At 35.5% G+C, this 14118-nt stretch overlaps 1 protein-coding gene across 1 annotated transcript; it reads left to right on the forward strand.

Moving 5' to 3' along the window:
• Positions 1-982: 982 nt before the first annotated feature.
• On the forward strand, positions 983-12158 carry LOC120627260 (xanthine dehydrogenase). Its single transcript, XM_039895176.1, has 8 exons — positions 983-1163; positions 6822-6976; positions 7092-9255; positions 9358-9666; positions 9754-10091; positions 10164-10968; positions 11487-11654; positions 12052-12158. Exons 1-8 carry the CDS (start codon positions 1089-1091, stop codon positions 12100-12102), a joined length of 4065 nt encoding a protein of 1354 aa, XP_039751110.1. The 5' UTR covers positions 983-1088; the 3' UTR covers positions 12103-12158.
• Positions 12159-14118: the final 1960 nt, after the last annotated feature.

The following is a 14118-nucleotide window of genomic DNA, read 5'->3' on the forward strand; positions in this document are numbered from 1 at the left end:
CACAAAGTAAAAATACTACTTATGAAGGACATTCTAATTTTTTTTATTAAACATTATGAGAAGGCTAAGTGCAATCCCCGGTACAACTTTTAGATTAAGGCGCGTTTTAAGCAATTCAATATTACTTGTTCCAGCGGTGAAGTACATCATCGTGAGGATACCGGCACGCCTAAGAATGTTCTGAAAGGCGTGTATGTCTACTAATCCGCACTTGGCCAACGTAGTCGATTACGACCTTTACCCATCAGTGCCCGGTAATAAGTTGATAATGATGATATATTTGAGCCTCTCATAATATATGGACAACTCTAAGTGTTTGAAAACTGGAAAAGTCACCCTACCTACCTAATAAATACGTACATCTTGTTTACAAGTTTGATGTCGCACCATCAAGGATATAAACACACTGTGGTGTTGATTACATTAATTAGTAATAGCAATGTTAACTTCTTAATATAGCTATTTGATATTTCCTATGAATATGTTTTTGATAAACATTCATCAGGTATTACATAAGTAGTTTGTTATTGAGAATACAGAGTATTTTTTAAGTATATTTTACTACACTACGTGTGTTTACTGTTTAGGCCCTTGTCAATATCTCTATTAAAAACTGAGTATATGTGAAACATTCACAAATATAAATACGAAAACAAATCGAATACGAGTGACTGCACAGACAATCACTTACCGTGCATTTATATTGAAAGCTTTTTCAAATCATCGTTCACGAATGATGAAAACTAATTGAATACGAAAGAGTGCAAAAACGCCCAAAGATATAGAGTCAATGTCCCGTAATTTTGATTCGTAGTAACATCCTATTTTGCATATTTCCAAGTCTACAATGTCGAATTGTAGTAATGATAATATTATATTTATATGCCAGTCGCCTGCAGTGTGCGCATGCCATGCAGGTCATATGCGCTCGCGCAATTTGACCAATATAATTTATCATATTTGTCCCACACTCCAACTGTCCACTATCATCAGTCTCGTCAGTCGCAATCGAGCATCCGCGCAGGCCACACAAGGCATGTGAACACAAGTTTGATGAACTTTATATTATATTAATAGTAATAGACATCATGGGAATCTTAAACGCTGATGAAGAAGCTAGTGAAGTGAATACGGAATTAGTTTTTTATGTTAATGGTAAAAAGGTTCGTACACATAACTAATTAGTTAACTATTCGATGATTTGGTGTGGGTAATTTATTTTTTGTAAATGGGTACATGGAAGATGCCTACTGTGTGCCTATGTCATATTTTTGATAATTATAGGTCACGGTAAGTATTGAACAGTGTAGACTTTCTAATCTCTGGAGATCTTGTCTTCCACAGATAAGAGCTAGGAAGGTATTATTACCAATAAACAATTATTATTTGAGACTGCGGTCTCGTTTCGCACGCATGGTTTCAGATGTCTTCTCTAAGTAGGTAGGTTAGGTCTATTACCCCATTCTCGTCCGCATAGAGTTGCGAAGTCTCGTGGGCTAAATTTTAAACGATTTCTTCTAGAATATATTATTAATCCATTTGGATATGTTGTCAATGGTTTTTATTGTTGAATTCATCAGATTTTGTATAAATGAATAAAAAATGACGTTTCGCACCCAATATGCAGTTTTCAGCCACCCGAGATATTTCAAAGGAATATGAGAACATTAATATTGTACGTAGTACGTAGTCAAGAGTTTATTTTTAAATGAAAATTTTTGGTATTTCCTTTGCAATAAAGGGTCTAAGGTAGTTGTGACTATTGTCTGTAGTATCTACACGTTGAAATACATATTTAAACATAGGTAGTTATTTTTACATAAATTAAGAAAAATGGCTAAGTTTAAGGCAAGATGTGAAATAGGACCTACCTACCTGCCTAAGTACGTAATGAAAAAGTTTATATGCAAACCGGAAACATGACTTTAAAAATATTTAAACTAATTTTTGTATATGGAAATTGAACATCGATTTGGCAAATGCTATCTAAGAATTAAAAGTAGGTAGGTAGGTGAATATATCTAGTATTACAGATCATCGGCGATTAAAAATAGGTATGTAGGTAGTTTAAACTGGTTGTATTATTAGATTAACTACCTTACAATTATTATTTACCTATATTCTATTTAAGTACAAAGGTAGGTAGGTACCTCCAAAATGATTTAAATCTTTCATTAAAAATGAAAATTTTAAATTGAAATGACCATTAAAAAGTGCACCGAAGTTCACCAAGGCGTAATGTCCTATGTGAATAAACTAATAACCAGGTTAGCTAGCGATTTAGCGGTACGATGTCGCATAGAAAACGAACAAAGGGTTTGGGTTAAATTTAAATGCCTTACCTCTAACGGGTTAGTCCGTTTCTTAAACTGCATTTTCACTTACCGCCGGGTGAGATTGTAGTCAAGGGCTTACTTTCAGTGAAAAAAAGGGTCAGTGGCACGAATGAAATTATTCTCACTACTCATACTCGGCCACACCTAATCACCTACCTATTTACGTGGAATGCGTAAACTCCATTTTTCTTAAGGTTTCGGAACTTAAAGGTGCCCATTCACAGGCAATCCGTCAAAGCGATCGATAGCTTCAAAACTGAAGTGCTGAGTGAACTGAGTGCCGGCCAACACACAAGCAATCGGTCGCTGCGATCGAACATCACAGAAAGTCCTTTCATTAATTATTCTGTCAGTAAATTGTACTTATAGTAACTATGTGTATATATATTTTATGACCGTCACTTGTCACTTGAATACCACTTAAAACCACAACGCTTAACAGTGAGCTCAGCGTTGCGTCAGGGATTTGCAGACGAAATGTAAACGGTATAGAAACTAGTGCAAGACTTACGCGAGTGTACTTGCATGTGAAAACGCGCCAGATTGCATGTCATCTCCGAAATCGCTGAATGTCGTTTTACATGCAAATACACGCGATTATCAAGCGACGGATTGCCAGTGTATGAGCCCCTTTAGAAGCTTTAATAAACTGGTTAGTGGAAGCTCTTATCTGTGTTCTTTGGGGATAAGCGAGGTCAAGGAGACATACGGGTCACATAACCTAAAAGGTCGTTGTCTTATTGCACAATGTATAAAGATGTCATATGTTTGAGAGCGGTAAATAAATTACGTCACACGTTAAGTGGGAGCGAGAGGGTCAAGGAAGTGAAACACGGTGTTACAAGAGGCGGGGCGATCATCATCGTAACGACACGAATTTGGAAAAATGATGAACTGTGAATGAAGGCAAAATGCCCTTCGTGCCCATCGTTCCCTACGGCACGTAATAACTTAATGGGTTACCTTAAGGCACGTAGTGCATAACTACGAGCAACACGATGTAACACACTACTTATGCATATTTCTACTATCTTAGTGTAAATGCCTGAATCATTATGAGATTTTTTGTTGCATTTAATTTAATTTTTAAGACTCAAATACCTAACCCAATACATTTTAGGATTTCCCTCCCTTTCCCTGACTAACATCCTCCTCATCGACACTGGAATCACCTCAAGAATAAACCCTTTCAAATCTATCTATTCTACGCTAATACCTTCCCGCCTACTTAAGTATTGCTTTGATTTTCCGTTCTTTAATTATTTTAATATTAACGTAAAAAAATGCGGGAGGTAGGTAGGTACGTAGATACTAAATTCACATGCTTCCAACGTAACTTGTGGTTCTCCTGCAAAGTGTTAAAGTGCACGAGCTTGAGGCCGAGTCTGCTATTATCTGCCTTCTTTGATAACCCTTCGAATCGTCAATTTTATCAAGCTAGATAAAAAGAAGTAACAGTTTGGGCTTGTAGCAGTAGGTAGGTCTGTAAAATCTGTGATTTTGGAAAAAAACTAGATTTAGAAGACTTCATTTCTCATTTTAGCAATAAGATGCTTTAAACAGTTTCGTAAATGTAGTTACTTTACGTACCTAGTTACTTATTAAGCAAATAAGGCAAGACACTGCAAGACACCAATTATTATTTAGTTTTGCAACACGAAGTGTTCTTAAATAAATAAATAGACATAGCAATGACCTGAGTAAATACATAAATGTAAACCTGAGTTTACAAATACATTAGGTATTTAACGGAGGTACCTATTAAGCAAATAACTACTTGTTTGCTTGATAGGTACCTACGTTAAGTTATTTCGGTTTGTAACATGAATACCTAAAACAAATAAATAATAAATAATTATAATACGACAATACACAATTCGCCATCTAGCCCCAAAGAAAGCGTAGCTTATGTCATGGGTACTAAGATGACTGATGAATATTTGGATGAATAATATATATAAATACATATAATTTACATTTAAGGCACCCAGACACTGAAAAACATTCATGTTCATCACAGAAACATTTTCTAGTTGTGGGAATCGAACCCACGGTCTTGGACTCAAAAAGCAGGGTCGCTGCCTGCTGCGTCAATCGGCTGTCAAATAAGAGCAGCGCTCTTAATAAATGAATCGTCATAGCAATGACCTAATGATATTCGTAAATGCCCCTTAGCTGTCGTAATCATAACGTAATCTTAACAAGATAAAGACGTACCTACTACATATTTGACAGGCAAGGTCAAACCTTGATGGTCAAGATTGAAGCGACTAATCAAAAACATATAAAATTTATAAAATTTTTAATACCCCGTCTTTCAATATAGTGTACCTACATCATTTTATTAGTCAAGCCCAATGGGCATTATTTTATACCCATATTAATTCGCCATTTTCGATTTGTAATTTGTCATTGTGCATAGTAATCTACTTACTGGTCAAGGCTCAAATTCAAATTCATTTATTTGCTTAAAACATGACAAAATATTATGAACAGTCTAGGACATGCAAATCTTAAAATATCTAGGTATATTAATTTATAAGGTAGGTATATTAACCACTCAATTGCAAATATATTAACAACTAGTTGTACCCTGCCACGCTTCGCTGTGGCACATTGTGATTGAATGGTTGAGAAAAATAGATAAAAACAATCCTTGATGCGTAATATATATCATGCTAAAATTTCAGCCCGATCATTGCAGAACTTTTTGAGTTTTTGAAGCGTACACAAACCAACATAACATTTTTATATATGTATATATATAGATATGTGTTTTAGCACTAAAGATGTCCCTCCTACTTCCAGAGGCAACCAGTATTATTTGGAAATTATAGAGAGTTGCAATCATTGACTGCAAATCTTACATAGACTCTTCCGCACTTAAAGTTTTAGTAGTAGTACCTATTAAAGCATTTTGTGGCCAAGCTTGTCCAGGGAAGTCCCTATTACCCCCATGCCTATTTAAGCTGCTAAGGTGCGTTCCAGTCCGAAGGGTGTCATTTCATAGGATGTGTTCCTTGCATGGCATTCAAAGTGTTCCTCTGTTTATGTAACAAATTATGGTTTTTCACTAAGCATTGGGTTCCACAGCTTGGTCAATCATTTATTACTATAAAAAAACCTTTAGGATGTTATCAACAATTATAATTATATAAATAATTTTAACGCCCGCACAATCTCCTCTAGGGCTAAAATTTTTCGAAATCTGATAGTAAGTTTAAGACCTTGATTTAACAAACAAGTCAATGTATGCTCTACATGGATGCAAAATTTCAATTCAATCGGATGTATAGTTTAATAGTTTTAACGGAACAACCGTAAAAAACTCTATAGATTTATATATTAGTATAAATAATAAATATTAGTATAATTATAAGAATGTCATGTACACTATGATGGCATTATAAGGTGTATTAGTTGTATGATTGTATGTCATACTTAATAAAAAAGTCTGAATTGACTAACCATTTGATATCCATATTGGGGGAATTGTGATATGTAAATCCGCCATCTTGTGGAGGCTGCTATCTTGTACCGATTTTCATTAGACATAGCTAAGAACACTAATACACTTTTCAAACAAAAAAATAACAAAATCAAAATCGATTCGTCCGTTCAGGAAATCCGATGCCACAGACAGACACACACACGCAGACACGTCCAATTAAAACACCCCGTTTTTATTTTTTGATTGGTCTCTCAAAAAGTCGCAGTTCGCAAACATGAACGCCGTTAACCAACTTTATTAAATATAGCTTTGTTATGCTAGTGGTTGCATGATTGACTAAATTACTACGAAGTCGTGCCGGGTACATCCTGAGAAAATTGTAACGTTTTTACTAAAGAAGGAGTATAACAAGTTTTCAATATCTCTGAGTCTTGGAACAACTTAAAATAATAGTTATTATTGTAATTTTACATGCTCTATTATCTATTCTACGTAATTATATGCCACAGCCATTCCACGAAAATAATGTTTAAGCTTTTTGTGACAGAGCTCGTCCGGGTTAGTACTGCCGCCACGCTTATTTCGTCCGCTAAGCTGCTGCTTAAACATTGTTGCAATGCTGTGCTGGTCTGAAGAGCGTGGTTGCCGATGTAATTACAGGCTCATGCGTTTGACTGATACAGGGTAACAATTTGAAGGGCGTGTTTCATTCCATGCATGTCCTGCGAAGTGTTGCCCTGGTTTTCCGCTTACCATCAGGTGGGAAGACCACATCTTGTGAGAATTGCTAGAGACGGGCAGACGCGTGGCATGATATGTCAACAAACCTCCTGGTCGCACCCAGAACGCAACGTTTCATCATTTTTGTATTTGTTCAAAATAAGGTTGAAAACTTGAAAGTGAAACAGATAACGCGGGTGTTAGAAAACAGATTTCATAGGTAGTTAAGTTGTTATAGCTTTAAAACAACCATTTGATAAAAACGTGTATAACTGGAATGTATTAAAATAACAATAATTAATTAACAATTCTAGGTGATAGAAACAAAACCGGATCCAGAATGGACACTATTGTGGTATTTACGGAAAAAGTTACGCCTTACTGGGACCAAATTGGGGTGTGCGGAAGGAGGGTGTGGGGCCTGCACCGTTATGATCTCCAAGTATAATCGTAAAGAGAAAAAAATAGTGTATCCTTTTTCTGTCTACTTTTATGTTTTTATTTCTTAATCCGGTATTTTCTTCAAGCCTAAATAACTGCAATATGTTATAAAATAAGAACAAATTCCTTAACTATGTGTCCAGTCACCTTGCGGTCAATGCTTGTCTAGCTCCAGTATGCGCAATGCACGGATTAGCTGTCACTACCATAGAAGGCATAGGTTCCACTAAAACAAAGCTCCATCCGGTTCAGGAACGACTTGCCAAAGCCCACGGTTCTCAATGTGGATTCTGCACTCCAGGCATAGTTATGTCCATGTATACTTTGCTGAGAAGTTGTAAAAAAGTTAACTTCTCAGATATGGAAGTAGCCTTCCAAGGAAATTTATGTAGATGTACAGGTTACAGGGCTATTATCGAAGGTTACAAAACCTTTATCGAAGATTGGGAAACGAATCGAATTGTAAACGATAAGTCAAATGGTTCTAGTGGAGGCGCGTGCGGTATGGGAAAAGATTGTTGCAAAAACAGTACTGATAATAGCGAAACAGAATTTATTTTTGATAAATCTTCATTTTTACCTTACGACTCAAGTCAAGAACCTATATTCCCCCCTGAATTAAAGCTTTCGCCCATTTACGATGACCAATATCTCATATATCAAGGTGCAAAAACAGCATGGTATAGACCGACAACACTCGAGTCGATGTTAAAGCTAAAGAACCAATATCCAGAGGCAAAAATAGTTGTAGGAAACACAGAAGTAGGAGTGGAAGTAAAATTTAAACATTGCGTGTATCCAGTAATCATAATGCCAAATTTAGTTCCAGAAATGAATTCAGTGTTAGAAACGGATACAGGATTAGTAGTAGGAGCTGCTGTCACACTTATGGAAATAGAAAATGTTTTCAGAAAAAATATAGAACTATTACCCAAATATAAAACGAGGACACTAACAACAATAATAGACATGTTAAATTGGTTTGCTGGTAAGCAAATAAGAAATGTTGCTGCTATCGGTGGGAATATAATGACTGGCAGTCCTATATCAGATTTAAATCCAATATTAATGGCTTTAAAAGTAAAGCTCAACCTCCTAAGTGACAAGGAAGGTCATCGTACTGTTTTAATGGATGAAACCTTTTTCACCGGCTATAGAAAAAATGTTGTAAGACCGGATGAAATTTTACTTTCTATAGAAATTCCTTATTCGAGTAGATACCAGTACGTGAAGGCATTAAAACAGGCTAAGAGACGTGAGGACGACATATCAATTGTTACAGCTGCGGTTAACGTTGAATTTGAAAACGATACCAATGTAATAAACCAAATCACTATTGCTTTTGGCGGGATGGCACCGGTAACGAAGATAGCTACAAAAACCAGTCAATCACTCAAAGGATTAAAATGGAATGAAGTAATGTTGGATAAAGCTTACACATATATGTTGGATGAAATGCCATTAAATCCGTCGGTACCTGGCGGGAACGTACTATTTAGACAAGCATTAACTATGAGTTTATTTCTGAAAGCTTATTTAGCCATAGCGAAAGAAATGTCACAAGATTACATTCATGAAGATCTTATTAAACCATATCACAGCAGTGGTGCAGAACAGTTCCACGGCAGTGTACCTAAAAGTTCTCAGTACTTTGAACTAGTTGGTGATAAGCAAATAAAAAGTGATGCCGTCGGAAGGCCTGTTCCACACATGTCGGCGATAAAACAAGTAACTGGGGAAGCAATTTACTGTGATGATATACCAACTGCTGAGGGTGAACTATATTTAGCATTTGTTCTAAGTACTAAGGCACATGCAAAACTAGTATCTGTAAATGCAGAAGAAGCATTAAAACAACCGGGTGTAGTGGCTTTTTTTTCGGCCAAAGACTTGACAGAAGAACAAAATGCTATAGGGCCTATATTTCACGACGAAGAATTATTTGCAAGTACAAAAGTTGTAAGTCAGGGACAAACAATTGGGGTTATAATAGCTCAAGATCAGCAAACAGCTCAAAGCGCTGCTAGGAATGTTAAAGTAGAATATGTTGAATTAGAACCAACAATAATAACAATAGAAGACGCTATTAAAAATGAATCATTTTACAAACAATTTCCTAAATCAATAAAAAGAGGGAATGTAGAACGCATGTTTAACGATTTAAATAACATAATAATAGAAGGAGAATGTCGAATGGGTGGGCAGGAGCACTTTTATTTAGAAACGCACGCAGCGTTTGCCATTCCGAAGAAGGAAGACGATGAGTTAGAGATATTCTGTTCTAGCCAACACCCATCGGAAATTGTGGTATGATATACTATTTTATGATTACAATTATTATCCCAATATATAAAAATATATATTTAAAATATATAATTTTAAATTAAATGTATTTTACATTAATTTCAGAAACTAACTAGCCACATACTTCATGTACCGATGAATAGAATAGTAGCTCGCGTCAAGCGTTTGGGGGGAGGATTTGGGGGAAAGGAGTCTAGAGGTATGTTAGTCGCCTTACCGGTAGCGTTAGCTGCACATAAACTTCAAAGACCTGTACGTTGCATGCTCGATCGTGATGAAGACATGCAAATGTCGGGAACTAGACATCCTTTTCTACTAAAGTACAAAGCAGCGGTCACCAAAGAAGGAAAAATAATGGCGGCGCAAGTTAATATTTATAATAATGGAGGATACTCAATCGATCTTTCGGGACCTGTAAGTATAAGAATATTGTGTCAATTGTTTCAAGGTTTCAAAAAAGTGACTATTATGTATTAATATTTATTAATTTTCTTCATTTAGGTAGTGGAAAGAGCAATGTTTCATTACGAAAATGCTTATTATATTCCTAATTGTGAAGTTACTGGATATGTCTGTAAAACAAATCTGCCTAGCAATACAGCTTTTCGCGGATTTGGTGGCCCACAAGGTATGTTTGGAGCTGAAAATATGATTGAGGAAATAGCGTATAAACTGAAAAAAAGTCCAGAAGAAATTCGTAGAATAAATCTGTATCATGAAAATTCAGTTACTCATTATGGACAGGTATTAGAACATTGTACATTGCAAAGATGTTGGGATGAATGTGTAGAAAAAAGTGATTTAGTACAAAGAAGAATTAACATTGAAAACTACAACAAGTAAGACTACTTCCAAATGTAAAATTTTTTATTTTCTCTTACCAGCTTTATTATATTTATATTTTATTTTAGGCAACATCGTTGGCGTAAGCGAGGAATTTCTATAATTCCAACTAAATTCGGTATTGCATTTACTGAAAAATTATTGAATCAGGCTGGCGCATTGGTTTTAATTTATACGGACGGTTCAGTTCTATTATCTCATGGGGGAACTGAAATGGGGCAAGGTCTTCATACGAAGATGATTCAAGTAGCCTCTCGGGTTCTTGGTATAGATACGTCGAAAATACATATAAGTGAAACATCGACAGATAAAGTACCAAACACTTCAGCGACAGCAGCCAGTGCTGGATCTGATCTAAATGGGATGGCTGTTCTTGAGGCATGCGAAACTTTGGTGAAGCGTCTTCAGCCATACAAGGACAAAAATCCCAACGGGAAATGGGAAGACTGGGTATCGGCAGCTTTTGTAGATCGCGTGAGCCTATCTGCTACAGGATTTCATGCTACACCAGATATTGGATTCGACTTTAATAAAAACTCAGGGAAACCTTTTAATTACTTTACCTTCGGGGTAGCATGCACAGAAGTCGAAATTGACTGCCTTAGTGGAGACCATCAGGTTTTAAGAAGTGATATTGTTATGGATTTAGGGGAGAGTATTAATCCAGCTATTGACATTGGTCAGATCGAAGGTGCCTTTATACAGGGATATGGGCTATTTACAATGGAAGAGCTAATTTATTCTCCTACAGGAACTTTATACTCTCGTGGCCCAGGAGCGTATAAGATTCCAGGATTCGGTGATATTCCTCTTGAATTTAATGTATCTTTACTGAAAGGTGCGCCCAATCCCAGAGCAGTGTTTTCTTCAAAAGTAAGTAAATCCATTCAAAAATATACCTAACATGAAAGAAAATTTGCTTTGTTTAATGAAATACACAAATCTGCGTGGTGTATTTTACTCCATTAATTCCCCAAATACGTTTGTTTCCCTCTGTTTGCAGATCATTTTTAAAAGATGTTGATTGAATACGAATGCATAGTCAAATTGTGTGTTGTAAAACCAATAGTATAGCCATAGCTTTACAGTACCATTTTTTTATATTTCAAAGGGGTCTAATAGATGATAGATTAGGATGAGATAAGATCTATATCTTAGGGAGCTATTTAATAAAGTGTCCGCAGACAAATTTTTTCGAAACGATATTATCCACCTACTTACGAAATGTAAGACGTCTAAGTAATTTGAAACCTAACACCACCCTATGCTGACACTTATTTTGCATTTCGTAACGTGAGTTTCGAGTTTTCAGTAGGTATCGCCTGCTTCTACCGATTAAAAACTGTAAAAAGTGCAAGTAAACGTGGGAATACATGTTGGAATTTTCACAGGCCGTTGGAGAGCCTCCACTATTCCTTGCGAGCTCGGCTTTCTTCGCGATTAAGGATGCAATTCGGGCAGCGCGAGCTGATGCAGGCGTTTCTCTTGATTTCTGTCTGGAATCCCCTGCAACATCTGCGCGTATACGCATGGCGTGTGAAGATCACATTACTCAAAAGGTAATTTTTTTTATGTAAAAAAAAACACGCACATTTTTATATGTAAGTGTGTTATTATTATTTTCTTAACACAATATGAAAATCAACTTTACCCTAAAAAGTAACTAAAAAGATAGCTTGTCTACATTATAAGACAAGACATTACTATAAAAGCGTATTTTTAGAGACCTGTTTAGTGTACTTTGGCTGTCGCAAATTTAAAATAATCTACTTACTAAAATAATGCCTGCATCTATGCATTTTTATTTTAAATGTAAAACTTTTGTTTTTATGTTGTTCGAAATTTCGATACAGTTACACGGACCGTGTTCATTATAAAATGTTGATTGTCCACGTAAGCATTAAAATCGCAAAGATCTTTGATTTATTTAATGCTGTATTCTGTACTTAATTTCAGATTCCCGTTCCGCAGCCAGGCAGCTATGTTCCATGGAATGTTGTTCCTTAAACAAACCTCGGCACGTTATTTATAATAGTCAAATAAGTAAAATTGTATCATACAAATGCGTTGTTTTTCTTTCACACAGGTGGGTACTCCCGGTTAAAAGCGATTAAAAAAAAATCGATAGCCTACCTATTCGTGTGTGCATTGGTATGCTGCTCCACTCCTTTTCTGTGCACCGCTATAAATAAATCCCTTTCCAATAAGAGAGGCAGCTTATGAGAGGAGGTTTGGACCAACAGTGGGCCAGTAACGTTGTTCGTATTTTAACCAAGATATTGTCTCCAAAGAACAACAAATACAAAAATAGGGTTGGTAGGTAAAACAAAGTAACAAAATTCAATAAAAATTATTTATTTAAATTCGTATCTAATATAGTACAATACAGACTAATAAACAACAATTCACAATAAATTAAAGTTAGCGTCAACTATTTTATTGACAGAATGCTCGGATAATACAATAAGTACGGGTGGTTCGCGTTACATAAAGTTGGTTCAAGCTTTAAATAAGGGTAGTAATAAAATATCATTCTGCTGTCATTTAATTTTTTCTGTATTTATAAAAACTAACCCAAAAATAACGTATCAAGGTGCACCGAATTATATTTTCCTAATACCTGAAAACTAAGGTAAACTAAGAAAATAGCATCTGCAGGGAGGTTGAGTAAGGTTATTCTTGGATCGTTATTATACAAAGTTAGTTGAAAGGAGGTACCCTCTTTCAAAGCCATGGGGTACCATAGTATTTTTAAGAATGAAAAACTTTTGTTACAAACTTTGGGCTTAAGCCAATACTTTAAAAAAAAAATTGTGCAAATTTGTCATAAAAATTACATAGTGACAACCACAAAAACAGCTGCTTTTACGTTTAAGGTCAAAAGGATCAAGTATTACAGTGCCAAGAGAAAGACGATTTTATAGTCCTAGATAATACTAAAACATAAATTGCCACACATAATCATATAATTTCAAAAAGCAATTACAATTAGATAGGCTTGTCATTTTTTTTGGGTTACTTTTACATCCAACCTTAAATTTACGTGTTTTGAATTTATAATAATCTATATACATCAAGCATTCTACTGTAATGGGTGGTTTCCTAGAACCCACTTTGACGGGGCTAAACATGGGTTGAAAATCCAAAACAATGAGTTCTTATTAGCTACTATTCATTAGCGAAAAGAAAATCAACGTCTCACGAAAATATTCTTGTATAATTTTAACGCAGATGAACTATAATATATTAATGTTACAATAAATATGCCCATATATGTAACAAAATGTTTTTGACTTATCTTTGTTAACGATTCAAATCGTAAAACAACATAAACCCCCCCCCAAATCGAATTAGTTGTTTGGCAGATAAAATCATTCGTTTTGAAGCCATCAAACTGATACAGTTTTCTTGGCCGACCGCATCTCTCGGATAAGTCAAAACAGATGACAGCCCTATTGTTACTTTACACGATAGCGCGTAGTATAACTCTGTGATACCGTATCATTGTAAGGTCAATTAAAAGACGTAAACTACTGATATAATAAATAGATTTATAGATGGTTTTAATAAAGAAAGCACAGTTATTCCTGGCAACACCAAAAAAGATGACAGGAAGTTGGTCATAGACATTGATTTTAGAAGGAAGAAGGGATCATCTGTCATTTTGGAGAGGAGTTAATAAGCCGGAACGGGAAAAAAAAGAAGGAAAAGGCTCAGAAAACTATTGAGGTATCAAAAAAAGGGGACGAGAACACGGACCATAGGGAGTATCGAGAGTAAGAGATAAGTATTTAAAGAACTTTGTAAGGATGAGGGGGATTTACAAGAATTCGAGAGTCCATGAGGGGATGTGAGCAGATGGCTGTGGGAAATATGTAGAAACCGGAGGACGGTTACCTTTCCGTGGGAATAAATAGTGATTGTAATCGGAGATATCACATTTCAATTTGTTGGGAGAAATTAAATTATAATTGGTTTCAAACAGTATTTCATTTATTTATGATGTTACCTAACCTATGATTT

Source organism: Pararge aegeria, chromosome 11, assembly GCF_905163445.1.
Source record: "Pararge aegeria chromosome 11, ilParAegt1.1, whole genome shotgun sequence".
Taxonomy (NCBI): domain Eukaryota; kingdom Metazoa; phylum Arthropoda; class Insecta; order Lepidoptera; family Nymphalidae; genus Pararge; species Pararge aegeria.

Bases quoted from the DNA above. Each gene is read 5' to 3' on its own strand.
- LOC120627260 (XM_039895176.1), top strand. From the start codon at position 1,089: ATGGGAATCTTAAACGCTGATGAAGAAGCTAGTGAAGTGAATACGGAA. The intron at 1,164-6,821 runs GTTCGTACACAT...TAACAATTCTAG, and splicing joins TTTATGTTAATGGTAAAAAG to GTGATAGAAACAAAACCGGA. The intron at 6,977-7,091 runs GTATCCTTTTTC...CTATGTGTCCAG, and splicing joins CGTAAAGAGAAAAAAATAGT to TCACCTTGCGGTCAATGCTT.